At 29.2% G+C, this 22,292-nt stretch overlaps 1 protein-coding gene across 1 annotated transcript in view; it reads right to left on the minus strand.

Moving 5' to 3' along the window:
* The window catches only part of LOC100265019 (phosphatidylinositol-3-phosphatase SAC1), a 68,271-nt gene extending 64,366 nt beyond the window's left edge, over nucleotides 1-3,905 (minus strand). The window contains exons 1-3 of the mRNA XM_002269479.4: nucleotides 3,596-3,905; nucleotides 2,734-2,938; nucleotides 2,438-2,603 (exon numbers count right to left, since the gene is read on the minus strand). Of these exons, the coding sequence (XP_002269515.1) occupies nucleotides 2,438-2,603; nucleotides 2,734-2,938; nucleotides 3,596-3,724 (500 nt within the window). The 5' untranslated portion in view covers nucleotides 3,725-3,905. The remainder of the gene's footprint in view (nucleotides 1-2,437; nucleotides 2,604-2,733; nucleotides 2,939-3,595) is intronic.
* Between the last annotated feature and the right edge of the window lie 18,387 nt (nucleotides 3,906-22,292).

Here is a 22,292-nt window from a genome sequence, read left to right on the forward strand (position 1 = left end):
TATGAGATAGAATCAAATTACTTCTGTTTACATCTCTACTCTTTGGGAGCCTATTTGATCAAGTAAAACAAATTTGATCAATCTAACATCCTAGAGGTGTTCACATTTCCTGTCATATACTTAGAGTTGGTGCTGTGCAGCCCATTCTTTTAGTTAAAATTGAATGTCAATTGATGCCCCGAGGCAAATTCAGGCCACATCGGCCTGGCAGTCATTTCCAAAGATCATATGGACAGTCTTGTATTCCCTCCATTTAGATGTTGGAGATCAGGAGTCTTGAAAGAAAGGCACTAGCTGTTTCCCTCTTCCTAAAAGTTACAAAAAATAAACAGATGCCTCATATATGTTGAAGGAGGGAACTGTGTTAATGTGCTTGCTTGTGCTAGCAGTGGCTCCAAAGAGCATTGGAGATTAAGTTACCTCTACACTGGGTTTGCTTAGTTTGATTATAAATAAACTAGGTAGCCAGTATTAGAAGTTTCCAGCAAGCTTTAGCACATTGTGCTTGGCAAGATACTGTAGTTATACTGCAAGAAGTTAAGCTTTAGCTCATTGTGCTTAGCAAGATACCGTAGTTATACAGCAAGAAGTTACGGTATCTGATATTGCTTCACACCATTATAGCAAGTTACAGTTGCTCAATCCTGTTCACATAGATTTCATTTTTTATTTCTTCTTTTTCCTTGTCAGACAAATAAAAGAGAGATTCATTAAAATGCATCTATACAACCCTAGTACATGACACATACAAGGCACACCAAGGCCAAAAGAAGAACAGGAAAAAAGCCTCATCCCCACCCTGTGTGAAGGAGAATATGGGCAGCTAACTCTTCCTGTAGTTTTCATAGAAAATACCTAATTATCCTCTAGCCTCTTCTCATTGGGTGAAAATTACCCCAAATTGTCTCCCAAGCAAAAAAGTTACCTTCATACTAAACCTAAAACAAAGGGGCCCACATATCTTGGGCCAGAAAAGACGAGGCTCCTTCTGGATATAAATACCAGTAGGATTTTGCTGAAAACACACCCTTCTTGGATGCCTTCCACACCAGCTTATCATCATAATTTTAAAAGTTGAAAAAAATCTGCCACCCTCTCCATCTCCAAATCAAAAAGGTCCTTAGTTGTAAATCTACCTATTTGGAATATACAGAAACCCCCTTTTTTTTGAGAAATTTGTGCCATGTTCAGATATTAGTTAGATTTGATTTTTTAAGTTTTTTATATATCTAACCTCACATATCTCTTCTTCAAGCTCTTGTTTGCCTCTCTTAAATCCACACCTCTTGTTTTTAAAATAACTCACCACCCTCATTTACAAGAGTGCCACTAGACTAAATACTTAGAATGCCAACCCACATCAAACAATGATGTTGATTTCTCAGCCAAAGGAGTGCTGCCACTTAGGAGAATTTCTATAGGGTACTTAATTTCCTTATTTTTGCAACCAGTTAAGAACTCATTCTTTATTTTGCTTATCCATTGTTAGTTGCTTACCTTAGTCAGTCATGATTAGTTGTGTGCTACAGGAGGTATCCTCCTCCCATATTTCTCCTGTGATTTTTTACATATGAAACAACAAAATATATTTGATGTTGTAATTTATGTTCTTATTGTATTTTGAAATTGAGACTTTTGCTTATGAGAACAGCTAAGGTCCATGTGTCTGAGACTCTTGAGGACCATTATTCACGTCCCATAGCAAGGACCAAAATAGTTAGCATGCAAATCAATAGAAACAATTTGGTCCGTATTTGGGAAGAAAAGCAATTGATAACTAGAAAAATGTAATATTTTTGTTAAACTGATTTTGCACAAATGCCAATTCAAGTTCCCAGCAAAGTCATTATTACTTGCTATATGACAAAAAAAAAAATTAAAAGGTAAAAGAATGGGGCAGTTATCCCCTTAGCCTGGCCAGGAACTCTAACATAACACACTCAGCTAAAGTTTATGGGCATTGAGCAGGCACACAGATCATATAGAAGTACCAATTGGGCAAGCCATTGGACATGTTGAGAACATAATTAGGTGTTGAATACTGATATTTTTGTTTATCCCTAAAAATATGGATGAAAACCCAAGTGGATTGTGCTAACTTATTGTTGAACACTGAATACCCTTATAAGCAGGATCTAAAATATCAAATTGAAGTCATAATTTGCCTTCATTCCATTAGGCCATTGAGAAATTTACCTTGTCAGCGGCTTGAACCTTTTAGTGCTACAGATTTAACATTAATGATTTTCAATACCAAATTTCAGTTTTATCCCACACTACCTTGTTGAAGATACTTACAGTACAAATAATCATTAACTATTTTGGCAAACAATAAGACCAGAATTTCCTCAATACTTCGAATTGAAAACAAAAATGAAATTATATAGAAACAAACAAACACCATGAAATCATAAAGCCAATGAAGGGAAGGAATCACCTTAGCTCATTTTTAGAATGCGCCAAGTCACTTTGAATTGTGACATGAGGAATCGGGATTAATTGACTCTCATCTATACCATAAATTGCATGACCACATATACATCCAATTTGCCGACGCCTTGTGACTAAAATTAGATAATATGACTCCAGAAACTTAATACAACCTACAAAACCAAAACATTAGAAACTTGTAAGCCACTACAAGAATAAAATAAATATTAAAATATTAAAATTAAAAAATAAATGAATAAATAAAATAAAATAGCACTGCTTTGACTAGGGCATTAGACTAACCTGCAATTCCAAAAACCTTAGCAACAAAGGTTAGTCCTCCAGTGGCACGATTTCCTTCAGCAATCCTCTGAAGCAAGCTCTTGATTTCATGTGGGGAATAAACCACAGGGTCTTCACTGATATTGAGATCAGATGGTTCAGAGCGATCAATCTTCAACACCCGGAAGAACCTCTTGTTGCGATCACTCCCAATAAGATAAAACCTCTGCTTAAACAAATACAAAAGGACCAATTTGATTTCTAAAAATACAAAAAGAAAACAAACTTGATCTGACATTTTACTAGCCCATTCATTTGATTGACAGAACAAAGAAAGGGAAAAAATGTCAGAAAAAATTAGGTTTCTAAAAAAATTGAAAAATTCATCATATACCAACCTTATAGGATTTACCACAGGGTCAAAAATAAAGGCCACCTTCTCATAATTTTGAATCTCTTTCATTTTCCTATACTTTCTCAGGAACCAAATATAAAAAAACTTCACCTATCATTTCATTAATCCCTAGATCCAGTTGATCAAAACGAAAGGAAGGACAGAAAAATTTAGGTTTGTACTACACAGGAAAACTCACCCCCATTACTAACGTATAAAATTTTTGCTTTCTAAATCACAAATAAAAAGAACCCTTATAATAATTTTGGATTTTTTAAAATTTTTTCTACATTTCCTCCGGACCCCAACCAAAATTTGGCTTTGACATAAAAATTGATGGTTTCTAATAGATACGAAGAACTCATCTGATACAAGCTCAATAAAGTTTTGAATTTGGATCATAATCGAAAAGAACCCTTACGATGATTATGGATATTCTTTCAATTTTTCTCCTACATTCTGACAGAACCAAGAAAAGAATTTGCTTACCGCTCTGGTTTCATAGAGTCTGAACTTCTCAAGGGAGTAGGAGTTGGGATCGGAATCAGGGTCGTTGGACGGGTGGACCTTAGCAGAGGGGTGAATGAAATTGGACTTGGAATTTTCAGATTTTGCCATAGAAATTAGGAAGAATTTAGAGGTCTGAAACCACCTACAACGATCCTTGGTTTCAACTCAACATGGCGCATGAGAGAGAGAAAATATGCGATATAGATGATGACAGAGAAACAGCGAGGGTTTATATAGGCTTGCCTGCCAAGGCTTCGACTCTTAGACTCACCGAGTCACCCCTAGTCTGACCCACTTGGTGGTTTGCAGTTTTTCCGCTTTATTTTATCCGATTTGCTGCCTGCTTCTTATTATTATTTTTTTTTTCAAATTATATTATTATTTATCATTTATAATTAAAAAAATAAAAACTTTGAGTATAAAAATGGATATTATTTTACATTAAATTGAATCAAGATTAAAAAAAATGGTTCCAATAAATCTTGAAAATTATTTTATTTTAATCAATTTTAAAAATAAGAAATTAGTTTTTTTTATATTTTTTACCAAGAAATTACTTTTAATTTTAAAGTTTATTTGATAAAATTAATTAAAATTTTCAAAAAAATAAACATTTTTATTTCAAATTTTATTTAAAAAATAATTTAGTGCACTCCAAAAAAAAAAAAAAACTTAATGCTTCATCCTTTGAATAAAAATTAAAACCCTAATGAATAAAAATAAAAATTAGTAAAAAAAGGGTTAATACTACTTCAAAAATTATTGAATGCATAATAAATAATGTGAGAAAGATGAAAACCGAAGAGCGAAAAGATCATAGATAAATTCAAAATTATTTTACATGTATAGTTAATTCTTTATTACTTTTAGCTCTACTCAAAATGTATTTATTTGATTAAAATTATAACATTTCTATATCAAATGAAAAGGATGTAAATCTAATTTCATTGAACATCTAGGAGGTCAATGTTCTCCAATTGTGAGATGAAGTTGTAGACCCCCCCTTAGAGACAAGGAGCTGATTGTTCTTTTTATAGTTTTATTTTCTGACCACCCGCAAAAGAACGGGCTACTTTGGGCGGCCATAGGATGGGATGGGGCGGCCAGATGGGACAGAAGGCAGAGAGTAGGTGAGGGCTGTGGGGGAAAGGCGGGAAGAAAGAAAAGAGAAACAAAGGAAAAAGAGGAGAAGAAACAGAGAGGGGCGGCAACGGGAGCGGGGGGAGGCTTGACTGTCTGAGAGAGGAAGAAGCACAGAAAAATCTCCTTGAAAGGAGCAGATACAGGTATTCTCATTTCTTGAAGCCATCTTTATATATATATATATATATGTTGCTATTTTTTTTTCTTTGAGTTTTTTTGGGTATCATTTGATTCCACTTCTGATGTTTGGATGTGTTTATTGGGATCTCCCGTTCATCCATGCGGGATTCGAGTTTGCTTTCATTGGGCTCATGTTCGATTCCTATCTTGTTTTATATCCTCTGTTTTTGAGATCTCGTATGAGATATTAGCATTTACGCTTTGATTTTTGTTTTAAATCCCATTTTGAAAATTGTTTTGACCCCCTCCCACGTTCTGGGCATCTTTAACTGATGCATGAAGCTCCCGCATACATGGGAGCCATGCAAAGGTGGCCTCTATTTCATACCTATCTTCCTCCCGTGCTCATACCCGTTCCATACCTATTTCCCCCATCATCCAACCTTTGTTTTTTTTTTTTGTTTATATATATCTTTATACCCAACCCCTAAAGACCAGCAACTTCAAGGAAGAAGAACAAAGTGACGCCATGGTAAGCAACACCACCCGTGCGCCTCGTGATTTAACTGGAAGTGGTAGGCATGCTTCACGCCGCGCCATTCTCGTTGGTCCGCAAGAACAAAACCTACCAGTTTCTGACCTTCGAGGGCATCATCGCGTAGAACCTCTGCCGCATCGTCAACGTCCTGCACCACCAGCCTGCCACCCCTAGTCTTCAACCCAGAAATAAAAATAAAAACGGGTTGAGACCATCTTTGATCCTTAAAGTGGATATCATGAGCAATGGTTTTTGTTTGTGGGCCTAAGTTAATCCATGTGGGCCTTAAGCCCTATCTTTTGAGTTTAGGCCTAACTAGTTTATATTCAAGTTGGGCCTTATGTGAATGGGCTCCACTGCAAGCCATTTGATGCCTTGTTCTTTTATATTTCATGGGTCTTTATAAAATTTCTATCCCCCAAGTACCCTTTCAAAATTCTTTCATTTAATTATTATTTCGTATTCCAATTTTCAAATACTCTTTCGAAACCCCAAATTTCCAAAGTTTAATTTGCAAAACTACTAAGTCTCGAAATTTTAAATTTTCCGAAGCTTCATCCCTATATTTAATTTTAAGAAATGTCATTTTCGAAATAATCCCCTAAAATTTAATCTTAAACCCATACTATAAAACTTTGATCCTCAAAAATTCAATTTACTTAAACTTCTTTCTCAATAATGATAATAATAATAATAACACAATTTACTAAATTCCCACCTTCCCATTAATTTATTATTTTATTTATTTATTCTATAATTCCATTTTAAACAATTCATTTAAAACTTCTGATTTCCGATTTTAATTTCTAATTCCAAAAGTTTCAATATTCACATTAGTCTATTTAATTATTATTATTTTATTTATTTATTCTAAAACTCTATTTTAAATAGTTCATTTAAAACTTTTGGTTTTCGAATTAAATTTCTATTTCTGAAAATTCCAATATTCACCTTAATTTATTTAATTATTATTATTTTATTTATTTATTCTAAAATTCCATTTTAAACAATTCATTAAAATTTCCACTTTCAATTTTAATTTCTAATTCCAAAAATTCCAATATTCACATTAATCTATTTAATTATTTTATTTTATTTATTTATTCTAAAATTCCATTTTAAACAATTCTTTAAAAACTTCCGAATTCCAAATTTGATTTCTATTTCTGAAAATTCTAATATTCACATTAATTTATTTTATTATTATTATTTTATTTATTTATTCTAAAATTCCATTTTTAAACAATTCATTAAAATTTCCACTTCTGCTAATTCCAAAATTCCAACATTCACATTAATCTATTTAATTATTATTATTTTATTTATTTATTCTAAAATTTCATTTTAAACAATTCATTAAAATTTCCGACTCCCGATTTAATTTCTAATTCCAAAATTCACATTAATCTATTTAATTATTATTATTTTAGTTATTTATTTTGAAATTCCATTTTAAACAATTCTTCAAAATTCCAATTTCTGAACTTAATTTCCGATTTCCAAAATTCTAATTTCTTTCAAATTGAATATCCAAAATTCCAATTCTTAAATTTATTTTTTCAAGACTCCAATCTTCAAATAATTTTCGAGACTCTAATTTCCAAATAAATCTCAAAAACCCAGTTTTCTCTCGAATAGCTTTAATTCCACTCCGATTTTTAAATAATGTTCTATTTCTTTTTATTTTTACACAAGCAAGAATGATGAATCTTCATAATTCCGAAATAATGGGATTCGTGAGATTAATTCAGGCAAGATCAATCGGGCTTTGGTGGGGGGCCCCACATATGTGATTTTATGACTGACTGATTGATTAATTGATTTATTTACCATGCTTGTTTGATTTATTTTGTTTCTTGACATGCGCATAATTTTATCTATTCGTCATTCGCTAATCCTGTTTCATGATAGCGCATTCGTGACTGGAGGACCAGGTACGCATCCACTCATATTTTGTTCATTCTTTATACATGCTCTGCTTCCCATGTCGTGCATGATTAAGGTGAGTATTCATTGACTTTCTCATTGATTGCCGCGTCAGCTTCATTCTATTAGTAGAGACCCGATTTCAGGGACTTAGAGGGGTGTCACGATTCATACTATACCTTCCCGATAAGTAACCTGACCCCCGAGCCCGATCCGATTTTTCCTAGACTAACCTTTTCCAAAACAAGGAGTCACACTTAGGGTTTTTCTTTCTTATTTTGTTTACCCTTTTAAAAATAAAACAAAAATAAGTGGCGACTCCAAGTCATTTTCTTAATCAATAAAAATCATTTTTTCGAATAAAAATCGAGCTCGCCATTCGAGTGGGAAACGCATTGAGCCAAAATGCGGGGTCCACAGAAGTCTTTTACATGATTATATAAAATGCAATCACACCTTGTGGAAGACATTCAAGGAAATATACTAAATACACAGATGATGATTTAGTAAGGCATTTACACATTAATATCCACCTATAATATTGCCAATATAATAATTATGTGAATATTAATTTTATTTCTATTTGTTTAATATGTAACTATACATCTACCATGGTTAGCTTTTTTAGTACATCATGTGATGCTATGATGCAATCGAGAGGTTTTGCATCAAGGCATGTAAAATCCAAGTACATGTCATTGAAATGGAATCAATATATGATACAATACTAATTATTGACCATGCGTTTAAAAATACAGAGTAGTTTTATTATGCAATATACTTGATGTCATTAGGTGAAAGGTTTCAATACAGGCATGTTAAGAATTCGAAAAAACATATGTTGATAAAGTGTTCAATCAAGAGTTGTCCTTAGAAGATAATAACTCACATTGTAACAAAAAATAAATTTTTTTAGTATATGCAAAGTTATTCATAATCACTCTACTCAAAATGAGTATTTATCCTAGTTAGAGCTTCGTTCAAAGAGAAGTGTCATTGTTGTTAAAGAAATATTTAGGACAACTCTAAATTATCTTTCTCATCAAAGATACAAGGATTTTATCTATGAACATGGAATAGTTTTAACATATAACCAAGCATTGCGCTCTAAAGAGAAGGCAAAGGAGTGCATCTATGGTGCTCCACGAGACTCGCACATGTTATTGCCTTAATTGTACCAAAGGCTATAGGAAATTAACCTTGGGAGTATAGTGGAATATACTTTATTTTAAAGGCACTTTATGCAATTGTTTAATTCTTATAGATTTTTAGTCTAGGTTTTTTAAAAGAGTCATCTTCCATCTCTAGAGAGAAAAGAGTCATAACCTCCTCTTTTCCAAAGACCCACCTTTGGAGTACAAAGATCGAGTTAGAGCCACCAGGTGAAAGATCTTGGGTATATTAGACCTTCAAATATTTCAAACTTCAACTTTACCACTTAGAGCCATCAGGTGAAAGATCCAAGGTAATGTTTTTCATTGCACATTTTAAATCATGTTATTATTTTAAAATGCAATTGTTTCATTGTGTGTAGGATTTAGAAACGCCTAGGAAAGTTTTCATGCTCCTAATTTGATCCAGATATGGGGAATAGAGAGATTCGAGTTTCTTTACAATCAAAGTTCCATAAAAAAAAACTTTGGGATAGAATGACCACCAAAATTGTAGAGTCCTGCAATCCATGTTAAGAGAGGAGCTTCACCAAACAATTTGTACATTATTGTTGTTACACATTATAAACTTATGATCATGTTTAAGAACCATATTAGGGCTATAAAAAAGTGAAAAGGCTTAGTTGGACTGAAATAGAGGAGAATATAATGTCAAATATTATAAGATTTGATTTGATTGATGTTACACCCTATTTGGGAGGAACATTTAAGGTATTTAGTGGGGAGACTTATTTAGTTATGGACATGAAACAACATTTTTATACTTGTATAGCATTTCAAATGTTTAGATTGTCATGTGCACATGCATATGTTGTTATTCACACAATGAGACAAATTGTGTATAAGTGTGTTGAAACATGTTATAAGTCGCCTGAGAACTTGATTTACTCGGATCAATTCTAACCATTACCAACATACAATATGATTAAAGTTAATGCAGATGGGAACGTGCATGATAGAAAAGCAATTCATTTTCTTCTTTCAAACCCCCTAAAGTGAAACACCCACCTCGAAAACCTAAATAATGCTATATCAACACAATTTAGCCATAAGATACAATGACTCCATGTCCACTAATCTATTGCCTTGAGTAACCCTTTGACTTTTTGTCATTTGAAAGAAGATTATCTACAAATAAATATAAAAATTATATGCAATGAAATACTAATATTCATCTAATAATAAAAGGTAGAACCATTTAACAAATGAATGCAAATATATATTTTGATGTGAATAATGATGTATGTAAATTCCTTTGCTCCAAAATATCTCAAGTGAAACATAATGAAACACCCACCTCGAAAACCTAAATAATGCTATATCAACACAATTTAGCCATAAGATAGTTATTCGTTACTCTCGATGCAATGCCATAAGATACAATGACTCCATGTCCACTAATCTACTGCCTTGAGTAACCCTTTGACTTTTTGTCATTTGAAAGAAGATTATCTACAAATAAATATAAAAATTATATGCAATGAAATACTAATATTCATCTAATAATAAAAGGTAGAACCATTTAACAAATGAATGCAAATATATATTTTGATGTGAATAATGATGTATATAAATTCCTTTGCTCCAAAATATCTCAAGTGAAACATAATGAAACAAAACCTCAGTATGGGTCGTTCCATTCTCATTTATCACACAATAGCAAGATGTTTTTTAAAAATCACCTATCACTAATAAAGAAGCACTAAATTTAATAAATAATATAATATTAAAAAAGAATTTTAAAATTAATAATTGGTGCATTCCAAATACGCCTGAAAAAAATTGGCCACATGAGAGGCTTTAATTATTAATGTCAATTTATCACTTACTAAAAATAAATAAACAACATATCAAAAACCAAAAAATTGTTTCATTGTTTTTTTTCGATGAAATTCTAAAAACCTCATCTCCTTCTTAGGTATATACCTAAGTTAGTTAACTAAAACTTATGAAAGAGTTTTTAACATTTCAAAAGTCAATCTAAAGTTGTAGTGTCTTGTTAACATTTCAGTATTCTAAAAATTATTCAAAATCTATAACTTACAAAAAATGAAAGAACTATTTTGTTCAAAGATATATTCTTCCTTTTAGCAAGACCAATTTGTGAAGAAGAATAAAGAATGATAATTTCATAACTAAATCCATGAATTTCATCTAATTTTGAAAATCATAATAAAATAATCATCCTAATGATTTCTTATTTTTTATTTCTCAACTTTTGCATCAAAGATTTTGAACTTATCAAATATGTTATCTTTGAAATAATAAATAAATACTTGCATGTTTTAAGAAGTCATTAATAAAAATTAGAAAATCTTTTTTTCCTGGTTAAGAGATTACCATCTCTAGATCATATACATCTTAGTGTATCAGATTTATCGATCATGAAGTATATCAATCATGAAGTATGTTTTACCATGTGAAATGGTTCTCAAGTTACTTTTTATTTAGCTCAAACTCCAATATCAGATATACCATTACAATTACACTTTGAGATTAAACTTAAATGAGACACATTTAAAATATTTTGGTAATTCAAGTGTTAAGCCAATTATGCCACAAACATGAAGTCAATTATATTGTAAAAGAAACTATTTTATTATAACATTGAGTAAACCTAAAGATTAAATCATATAAATAGAAATGAATTATTTTAATTATGACATTTAGCTTGATTAAACCTAAAAAAATTGAAATATAATCATTTATATATATTTTTTCATATAAAAAAATGATGTGGCATGATGATTAACAAAATTGTAATTAATCTTTTCAAAGTATATTCCTTTGTTCTTTTTCCTTACTCAAATTTTTTGTTTACAAAATTGGAAGCTAGAATCTTCTAGTCCTTAACTCAACCTCCTATTGAGTTGCAAGGGATAATGAAACTCTTTACATATGTCAATCATGGATCATTTAAAGTTGCAAGCCTATATAGTGATTGACCCCAAAATAAAATAAAATTGAGAAGACGATAAAGAACAACCTAAGAAGCCACTTAAAACAATCATTAAAAAGGTCGACCCAAACAAAATGAGCTCATGATGAGAGTTCTTGTAATGTCTCAAAGCATCAAATGCAAAATGATTCATATTTAATGTTAAGTGATCCAAGACATAATTACAATATGCAAAGAGTTATATCCAAAAATTAATTATTTCCTAAAGGACATTAAGCAACCATGATAAAGTGTAATGGTCAATCATCTAACCAACATATTACCTCAAATTAGCTTTATTAACACTCTCCGCAAATACCATAGGAAACACTTTTACAAGAAAAGTAACACCCCAAACTTAATATGTGAGACAAAATTGTAGTTTAGAAACAAATGAATAATTAAAAGGGATAGAAAGATCTTTTGGTATTAGAAACTTTATGTATAAACAACACGATATTTTTAATTCTTTGTGTAGACCTAGAGAGATTAAAGAATGCGAGGTTGAAGATTTGGGAGTATAGAGTTTGTAGAAAACTTTCTAGATAAGATTCTAACTCTTTGGTTAATTTTAAATAATTTAAATATTCTTTTGAAAATCTAAATATAGGGTATACTTTGATTTATGTATATAAAAAAATTAGAAATATATAAACATAGGTCGATTTATTCATGGAAATAGGAAAATTATAAATCTTTGGATGAGTAGATAAAAAAAAATTGAAATTGAAATAGAATATATAATAATAATAATAATAATAATAATAATAATAATAATAATAATAATAATAATAATAATAATAGTTTAATAAATATGATTAACACAATTATATTTATACAATGCTTATAAAGCAATACTCATACAACAAAGCTTGGAAGTGAAAATAATAATATTATTACCAATAATTGAATAATAATATTAATAATAAAAAAATTAATTTAATTTAAACAGATAAAAAAATTTGGATTAAAGTTTGAAATGAACACAAATTTTACAAGTTTGGATTAAGTTTTTTAGGATTAAATTCTTCAAGAATTTAAGTTATTCTTTGAGGTAAGGAAAATTAATACAACTTTTTTAAAACAAAAAATTAATTTATTTTCATATATTATTTTGAAATTATATGTTATTTTTGTTTCCCTACATGAATCAAATGACTTTTGCATGAAAAATATGTTTAGATCATTTTTTATTTTATATCACAAAAAATTGGAGATATTATATTTTTTATGTATGATCAAATAGAATGAATCAAATTGTTGGACTCTAATTTGCTTGGCCGAAGTCTGTAAGGAAATTACCATCTACATTTATACTATTTTAGTGTGAATGTAATTGCACTAAACTCTAGCCTCTAAGGATTTGGCTAGAGGTTACTACTACTAGTATAATTTGGTTTGTCTACTTTAAAAATGGACAATTGTTGAGATTAGCCATCCATTTGTAATTTTATTTGATTGGGTACCATTTGTTATTTGATGGTCAAATTAAAAAAAAATGAAATAATTTGATTTGATATGAATTTTTTATTAACATAAATAATCTTGATTGAAAATTTTGAGTACTTAACATGCTCTAACTTCAAAGAGTTTTATGAAAAATGATTGATAAATTGTATATCTCTTTATTTATATTCCTATTTAAAAAAAAAATTGATCTATGAAATTCTATCAATTATTCTTTCTCATTGAGCTCTAAGATTATTTCCTTTTATTAACTTTTTTTTTTCATGTATTCCTAGTTTAGGCTAGAAGTGATGGTTAAGATGATATTTTTGTTCCCTTCTAGGATTTTTCTTTAAATTTTTATGTTGAAATATTATTTAAATGTTAGAAAATAGTGACTATTTGGATTATTTAAGTTTGAAGTTTCTTTTAGTAATAGCAAAGTATTTGATATTTTTAGTTTTAATAATATTTTTGAAGTAAAGTTTTCAAGGAAAGCAGTAATTTTTTACTTGCTCCAAATAAGAATTTGGTAATATATAACTTTCTTGTCACAAGATACTTATTTAAGTTATTTGTATTTTGGGTCTTCAGGCTTGATTAATAAAATAATTATCATGCGCTTTGAGTGGCTCTTAGTGTGTGAAACGGAATGTACATTGAACAACTTCTTATATATTTAAATTATTGTCTACTGATCCACTTTTTTTTTGCTATCATATCTAATTTAGGAGTCAAAGTGGTGGGGACACCTCAATTCCTCCATGTTGACCATATATTGTTTTCCTTGTTTGTCTATAGCTATACTACTAATTGATGGGTTTTTACTTGTCACATCAAAATCAAATGTATAATCTAATTCAATTATTCTAAAGTAATTTTTGCTCAATTAAAAAAGTTTTTTTAACAAAAGTTACTATGATATAGCAAATTTAAGTATTGTCCACCAGGGTGTCAAGTTTTTGGTAAATGAAAATAGATTAACAATTCATGATAAAATGAAATTGGTGATAAGTTTGGATTGGGAAAAACAATTCAATCCAAAACAATTAAATTTTGAAGGAAGATTAATATGAAAAATCTCTCGGAGTTAGGATTCTCTAGAAAACAATCTTTATGGTGAATAGGTGTTGAGATCTACTCTTCATCAAGTTAGATTGAAAACATAATTTTTCATCAAAATCGATTTTTGATTTAGCTTTAAATCTACATCTAATTTTTTCTTCAAATTAGGTAATTTAATCCAAATTATTAATTTAAACTATATATTCAATTCATCTTACATCATCTTCCAAAGATTCAAACTATGCAATTGTTCAAGCTCATTAAATCTAGCTTTAGGACTATAATGAATTCATCTAGTTTATATTATAGTAATTATTTAAGACAATTTGAAAAAAAAAATTCATAAAACTCAATTAGTCAATCAATTGTATCAACATACCTTGTCAAATCTTCATTTACATAAATCACCATATATCTCGCATTTAAATCCTCTTTCTTCCAAGAAAAATAAGATATTATAACTCATGTTTGGAGATTTGATCTCACAAGACGTGTTTGGCTAGTAACAAAATGGAAATTTCTATTAAAAAAGAGAGAAAAATATCCAAAATTCTCCAAGTTCCAAAAATTCTTTTTACAATATTTCAATCTATATTTATAGTTCAAACAAATGAAGGACACTTAACATCATCTCATTAGACTTTCAAAATCTTCCAATTTAAAAAATCTGATATTTGGCACAAAGAGCAACAATTTCACACAGATATTAGCATTTTCACATGAACATGCGAAAATTGAAGTTAATTGGTAGCAAATGAATACACTCTATGGACCATTTGGCATATATGTGTGAAAATTTTCATGTTCATGCGAGATCAATTCTTCAATCCACCTGCAACTTCTAGCAAATTAACATCCTTTGATTCATTTGGCACGTCATGCTAAATTTCGCTTGATTGTACAAAATTTATAATCCTTGATTTTCAGGTTCTCTTCAACACTCCTTCAAACTCCTTCCTTCAATACCAAGTCCAAAATTTGATCCAAAAGAATTTGCATTGTTGGAAATATGAATCAAATACCCTCAATTTTCATTGTCCGTGTATCAACTTCATTCATTTTTCATGGTCTCTAAATTTTAACAAATACAACCACCACTTTTACATCACAAATTTGGATCATCATCATCATTTACCTTCTTCAAGTAGATTCATCTCTCTTGCCACTCAATTTATCATCAATTAACTCTTAAGATCACTCCACAAATCATAAAAATTGTTAGTAACATTTGCAAGAGCAACAACATGTTCATTGATATTTTAGGCATAATTACTAAAAAGATGGAAAATATACATCAATCAATACTAATAACATACACTTTTTGAGTAGTAATCACCTACATTTGCTAACTTAACTTTGTTCATTTACAAAGTTACTTGATTGACAAAGTGAAATGCAATATGAGTTAATTTAATGAACTTTCTAGAAGTATATATATATATATATATATATATATATATTAATACTTTAATTTATTTTCATAGTTATTATGTACAAAAGATAATTTGAATCTAATAGTTATAACTTAGAATTCCATTTTGTCTTAGTACCACTAATAAAATAATCATTAACAAAAAATTGAAGTTTATATAATGAGCAAGTATTGATGTTCCAATATTTTTCATTCAAAAATAAATATGATTTTTAATAATAATAATAATAAAAAAAAAATTGTATTTGTTCTCCAATCTTATATGAGCATTTTTTGCGTATATTGTAGTTCAATCATTATTGTAAAGAGAATTTAATAATGTTCATTGAAAAAAATTTAAATCATCTTCTTTCATTCATAACTTCATTGCATTCACTATTTAATTCTTTTAGTGAATATTATAAGTTATTACTCAAAATATAGGTAAGTTTCAATGTTCTTAAGAAAGAATAACATTTTTTGTTGTTAATACATAAAAACTTACCATCAAAACAAACTAAACAAACTAGATATTGGTTCATCAAAGTGAATGAAATAAAGATGTCGATGTCTTCATTTGTTAAATTGGTCTTAAAATTGTAAGAAATGATGCAAATGAACATTTTATATAGGCATGAAGACAAGATGCTATTGGAGATAACAATAGTGTCATAAATGTGTGTGCAAAAATTCATGGAAGTCATCATTTTTCATGTTAAACCATTCAAATATCCACACAACCTTTACAATTATTGTAAAAAATATTTATTATAATAATTATTGTTAAAACCTTATAAATAATATTACAATTACTATTGAAATAAGATAATTTCATAGTTTATCATTTTTTTAATCTCTTTATTTGAATTCTCCCTTTTATAGTATCTTCTTTTGCAGCATGTTATTAGCAAGATTGTTGGGAGAGAAAAGAGCATGATTTTTTTATGCAAAAAAAGAATTTGAACTTAAGAAAAAGTTTTTTATTTCACCTCATTTAGAGATTTTAAGCCTTATTTAGAACTTTTCAAATACTAAAAGTAGAATTTGAAAGTCAAATACAATTTTTGATAGTGATAGAGCTCTTAAATGTGAGTCTCACTTTTCTAAAAGTGATTTATTAATGTTTAGAAGAAGCATGAAAACTCGTGCTTTTTCAAAATGAGAGGGTTGATTTTCTTTTCTTTTTTTTTTTTGTCACATTTTAACTTGTTTTATGAAAGTAGTTTCCTCTACTCTTTTTTTTTTTTCATTAACTTTTTACTATATTTCATCTTTATATGGAGAGATTTGTGGTCTGTCCGATAATGTGTTTAAAGATAGTTTTTAGTTGTCTTTAAGAACAAAATATTGTTTACAAACTCGATCATAAAAAAACAATTTTTTGACTTATTTTCTATAAAGGTTTTGTGTGTTTATGTAAGGCAAAATTTTCAAAATATTCATTTTTTTAGTTGTTGTTCAAGATACTCTAAAAAATCAAATGAAAATAACATTTATTCATAAAAATTATGATTTTAGAAAATAATTTCAAAAATTGTTCTCTATCAAAATTTTATTAAATGAATTTTTTAAGGCAAACTATTTTTTTATTAATTGAATACTATTTTTAAGAACAATTAATAAACAAGAATTCATTTTCCTCTTTAAATTAGACAAACACAAAACATAAAAGAAAAAAACTCTTTTTTTTTCCACTATAACTTTTGTTTTTTTTATGAGTTTTATTTACTTTATAAATATTAAATAAAATTTCTTCATTTTATCTTCTAATGGTTATATTTTGGTGAGTTATTTTTAATTTTTTTTTTTCACTCTTGCTTGTTTTTTATCATAAATGATTATTTAACTTTTGCGTGATGATTTGAGATAAGAAAATAAATAAATAAATATATATATATATATATATATATATTCAATTATTTTTTCTGCATAATAATTGTTGAACATTAAAAAAATTGGGGATTTGCACATCTAAGTTTTTTGGGGTGGTGACTTGAAATCTAAAAACAATTATAAATCATAACAAAATATCATGACTTAAGTATTAAAAAAAAATTGTAAATTAGAAGATGTTTTAGATTTGTCACTTATACCAATTAAACCAATAATAGTAATACACAATTATAATAAAATTATGATTGAATCATTGAAAAGAGACATTTGTAATTTTGAGTTTTATTAATTAATAATTCAACTTGTAATGATCATATATAATTGTAATAAAATCATAACCAAAATATTAAATTTAGAAAATGTTTTTTATTTGTTAATTAGCAATTCAACCAATAATCATATTCACATTTTAGGAAGGACTCGGGCAAGAAATCTAAACAATAAAATTAGGTACTTTCATATATTTTTTATATTATATTATAAATAATGTTGTAATATTACTTCATATTAAATACTTAAAAGGTATTATTGATTGTCTCCAATTTTAATTATCTTATATTTGATTTCATATTTATCTTCACTAAGGCCTAAGAGAGGCACATGCCTTAAAAAGGAAAATCATAATAGGTTTTGAACTCAAATTTAGGGTTAATTGATTCACATTCATTGAATTTTGTGCACCTATTTGAATTTATTTATTTATAAAATCTTTTTTTTTTGTAGGGATTTTAAGTAAGTGTGTCAAGGTTAATTTGACTCACATTCATTGAATTTTGTGCACCTATTTGAATTTATTTATTTATAAAATCTTTTTTTTCTTTTTTGGTAGAGATTTTAGGTAAGTGTGCTATTAACGGAGCCTTGATATGAACCCCCCCTAAAAATTTTGAACCCCCCATAAACAACATGTTTTCCATTGAACTATATACATTGTCTCTCCATATTTTTGCCCCCCTCAAATAATTCTTTTATTTGTGCCCCTCCTATAGCACAATCCTAACTCCGCCACTATTCATCTTCAATATATGGCAACTAAGGTCATATGGGATTCAAGATACATTGTGTCGGAAAGAAGGCAATGAGATACAATGTGTTATATGGAAGTTTAATAAGACAACGAACAAAGATTATGACAAAAAGTAACAACAAAATAATTGGGATTGGACTTGAATAAGACTAAGCAAACTATTTAAGCTCTAGTTGAATGGTAGGAAGTAAAATTACAACTCAATGGTTTCAAATTTATTGTTAATTATAATTATAAAAGCAATATGATTGTGTATGTCACGCCCCAAGACCCACTCCAAGGGCGTGACGGTCATTTCACACCTTAAACCCAAAGGCTTAAAGTGTAACCTGACCCAAACAATCATATTGTAATTGGAAGTAACCAATTACCAAAAACCTATTCAGAGTAGCGAAACAAAATTCTAAAATCTTCAAACTTAACTTTAAAACTAAGCATCCATCAACCAAAATTCATTATCCAAATAGATTACAAACTCAAATAAATCAAGTGCTAACAAATTTTCATAATCTCCAAATCTCAACTTCAAACTTATCAAAAAAAAAAAAACTTAAAAGCTCAATATCTAAATAGCTTCCAAAAACCAAATAATCCAAATGAACATAAACTTATAAGCTAACAATGTCCAAATAACATCCTAAGCAAAATCCTAATAATGACCATTCCCCAACCTAGCCATCACTCCTCGCCCGAACTAAGGGTGCCTGAAAAGTAATCAATAAATAAGAATGAGCTCAAAGCCTAATAAGGAACATTAATGCAATCCATGGATTAAATATTTCAAGTTCACTTGCAAAATAGGAGATATTATAACTAATTATTTTCATAAACCATTGAGTCAGTTTTGCCAATACATTCAAAACTTTTAATTGTACACTTTTATTTTTTATTCAAGCATTTTCATATGAAATTCGATCAAAACATTCAAATTATTTATTTACTTTGGTCATCAAACATCAAATGGTGCCCAATTAGGTGAGACTTTTCAAATAGGTGGCTAGCCTCCAATTGTTCATTTCAGGTGGACGGAACCAAATACTACTAATACTAGTAACCTCTAACCAAACCCCTAGAGGTTGGGGTTCAAATCAATTACATTTCCCACCAAGAAATGTAAAGGTCAACTATTATATCTCGTTGTCAAGGGTCAAACAAACCAGAGTCAAACACTTATTTTAATTATTCGAATTTGCAAAACATAATATCTCTACATTTCTCTATTGTAAACAAAATATAAAGTTCTAACATACTTTTCATACAAAACATATTTGATTCATGCATAAAACGAATATTAATTCAAAATATTTCCAAATGATGTATATAAAAATTTGTTTCTTAAAAAAAAAATAATAACTGCATTAATTTCCTTTACCTGAAAAGAAGTCCTTGAAAACTTGGGGGAAAAATAATCCTGGAAAATCTACTCTTCACCTAATATAATATAAGAGAAATAACTATTACTATTCATCTATAATTTAACTAATCTATTCCTTATTTAAATAAATGAATAAATTCCCAATTTATTTCTAATAACACATTACTAATTTAATTAAATTACAATTTTATTTCATTATAAAATTCTATAATATATATATAAAAATATTTTTTTTACTGTTGACGTTTCTACATGTAAGAGAAGTTTCTTTGGAGTTCATTAGTTATTTAAGTAGTAACAATGTCTTGGCTATTTCAAGCTTTATTTTTTTATTTCTTAGGCTGGTGTACTTTTTGAGTCATGCTTCCAGCACACATGGATTGCACCCCCTGCAACTACCTCATTCTATTTATTATATTAAACCATTATTACTATATTTTATTTATTAACCTAAAACTAACCAGTTCCCACACGCAAGCAACCATTTGTTTTTCCACAATTCTTCTATCTTCTGCACACGCTTACTCGCTTTTTTTTCTTCACCATTCTTCTATTTTCCAATGCACATGCGTTTTTTTTTTTTTTTGTTAAATCAAATTGTTTTAATATTTTTCTAATCCTTTAAGCCACAATTAACAATATATTTATTTATTTATTTTATAAATTAACCCTAGTCTAAATCGAAATCTTCTAAAGAATCATTTTTTTTTCATCTAAAAACTTAAGAATTCCCAATTTCCAACAATAAATCAAAATCTTAGATTTTCACTATTTTAATATTAAAACGAATTTAAAAAAAATAATAATAAATTAACCCTAATCTAGATTTGGGTTTTCCAAAAAATATCTAATGTGCTTAAAATTAATTAATGAATCTAAAATATTAATCTAGGGGTTAGAATCTTATAGAGATCTTTCTTCAAACCTTGAAATCCGACTTCAATCTTACGTTCTCAGGAACTCTCTACGAACAAGAATGCGATTAAGAAAAGAACATGATGAACAAAATTCTAATTTATATCTAGGGTATTTATTCGTAAAATTACTTTTTCACCCATCTTCTATTTTATTAAATTAATTAATTAATTAATTAATTAATTTAATATTATTATTAATAATATTTTCCTAAAAAGAAACTTGGGCGTTACATCCTCATTTCCTTAACAAAAGTTTAGTTCTTTAAACTTGACATACCTAAGTCTTGAAATAATTGAGGATGTTTTTCTCTCATCTCTTCTTCGAACTCCCAAGTGGCCTCTCGGATACTATGATTGCTCCACTAGACCTTTACCAACTTGACAACAGCATGTCGTAGTACCTTATCCATCACATCCACAATTTAAATGGGTACCTCTTCATAGGTCAAGTCCTCAGAAATTTGAATAGGCTTCAACTCCACAACATGAGAAGGATCATAAATATATTTCCTCAAAGTCGAAACATGGAATACATTATGAATCTTAGATAGACTTGGGGGCAAGGCCACTTTATAAGCCAAAGTGCCTACTCTTTCTAATACCTCAAATGGTCCCACAAAACGAGGACTGAGTTTTCATTTTCTTCCAAATCTCATTATAGACTTCATAGGATAAACTTTCAAGAAAACATGATCACCCACCTCAAACTCCAAATCTCATCTGCGATTATCAACATAACTCTTCTGTCTACTTTGTGCTGCTTTTAATCTTTTCTTAATTAAATAGACCTTTTCAGCAGTCAACTGCACAAGTTCAGGTCCCAAAAGTTTCTTCTCTCCAACATTATCCCAACAAACAGGATATCGACATCTCCTACCATACAACCCCTCAAAAGGTGTCATCCCAATGCTAGCTTGAAAGCGATTATTTTAGGCAAACTCCACTAGGGGAAAATAATCATCCCAATTACCTTTTAGGTCCAAAGCACAAGCTCTCAACAAATCTTCCAAGACCTGAATTACCCTCTTTGATTGACCATTAGTCTGTGGATGAAAAACAGTACTAAAACTCAACTTAGTATCTAATGCTTTCTATAAACTATGCCAAAATCTAGAAGTGAAACGAGGATCTCTATCAGATATTATAGAAACAGGTACACCATGCATTCTCACAATCTCCTTAATATAAAGAGAAGCCAAACGATCCATAGAAAAATTGACTTTCATAGGCAGAAAATGAGCAGACTTTGTCAATCGATCAACAATCACCCAAATTGCATTATTGCCTCTTAAGGTCTTTGGTATCCTTGTCACAAAATCCATAGTAATATGTTCCCATTTCCACTCGGGAATAGAAAGTGGTTGCAAAAACCCTGCTGGTCGTTGATGCCCAGCTTTCACTTGTTGACACACCAAACATTGAGCCACAAATTGTGCAATATCTTGTTTCATACTTGACCACCAATAATTATATTTCAAATCTTTGTACATTTTTGTCCCTCTTAGGTGGATCGCAAGCCTAGAACAATGAGCTTTCTCTAAAAGCTTCCTCCTTAAGTCTCCATCATTTGGGACACAAAATCTAGCCCTAAACCTCAAAATTCCATCATCTAATAAAACAAAGTCAAACTTATTGCCCTTTTTAACCTCTTCCATAAGTTGCACTAAATTCAAATCGTTCTTTTTTAGGGCCTTAATTCTCCCAA

The sequence above is a fragment of the Vitis vinifera genome, chromosome 14 (assembly GCF_030704535.1).
Source record: "Vitis vinifera cultivar Pinot Noir 40024 chromosome 14, ASM3070453v1".
NCBI lineage: Eukaryota > Viridiplantae > Streptophyta > Magnoliopsida > Vitales > Vitaceae > Vitis > Vitis vinifera.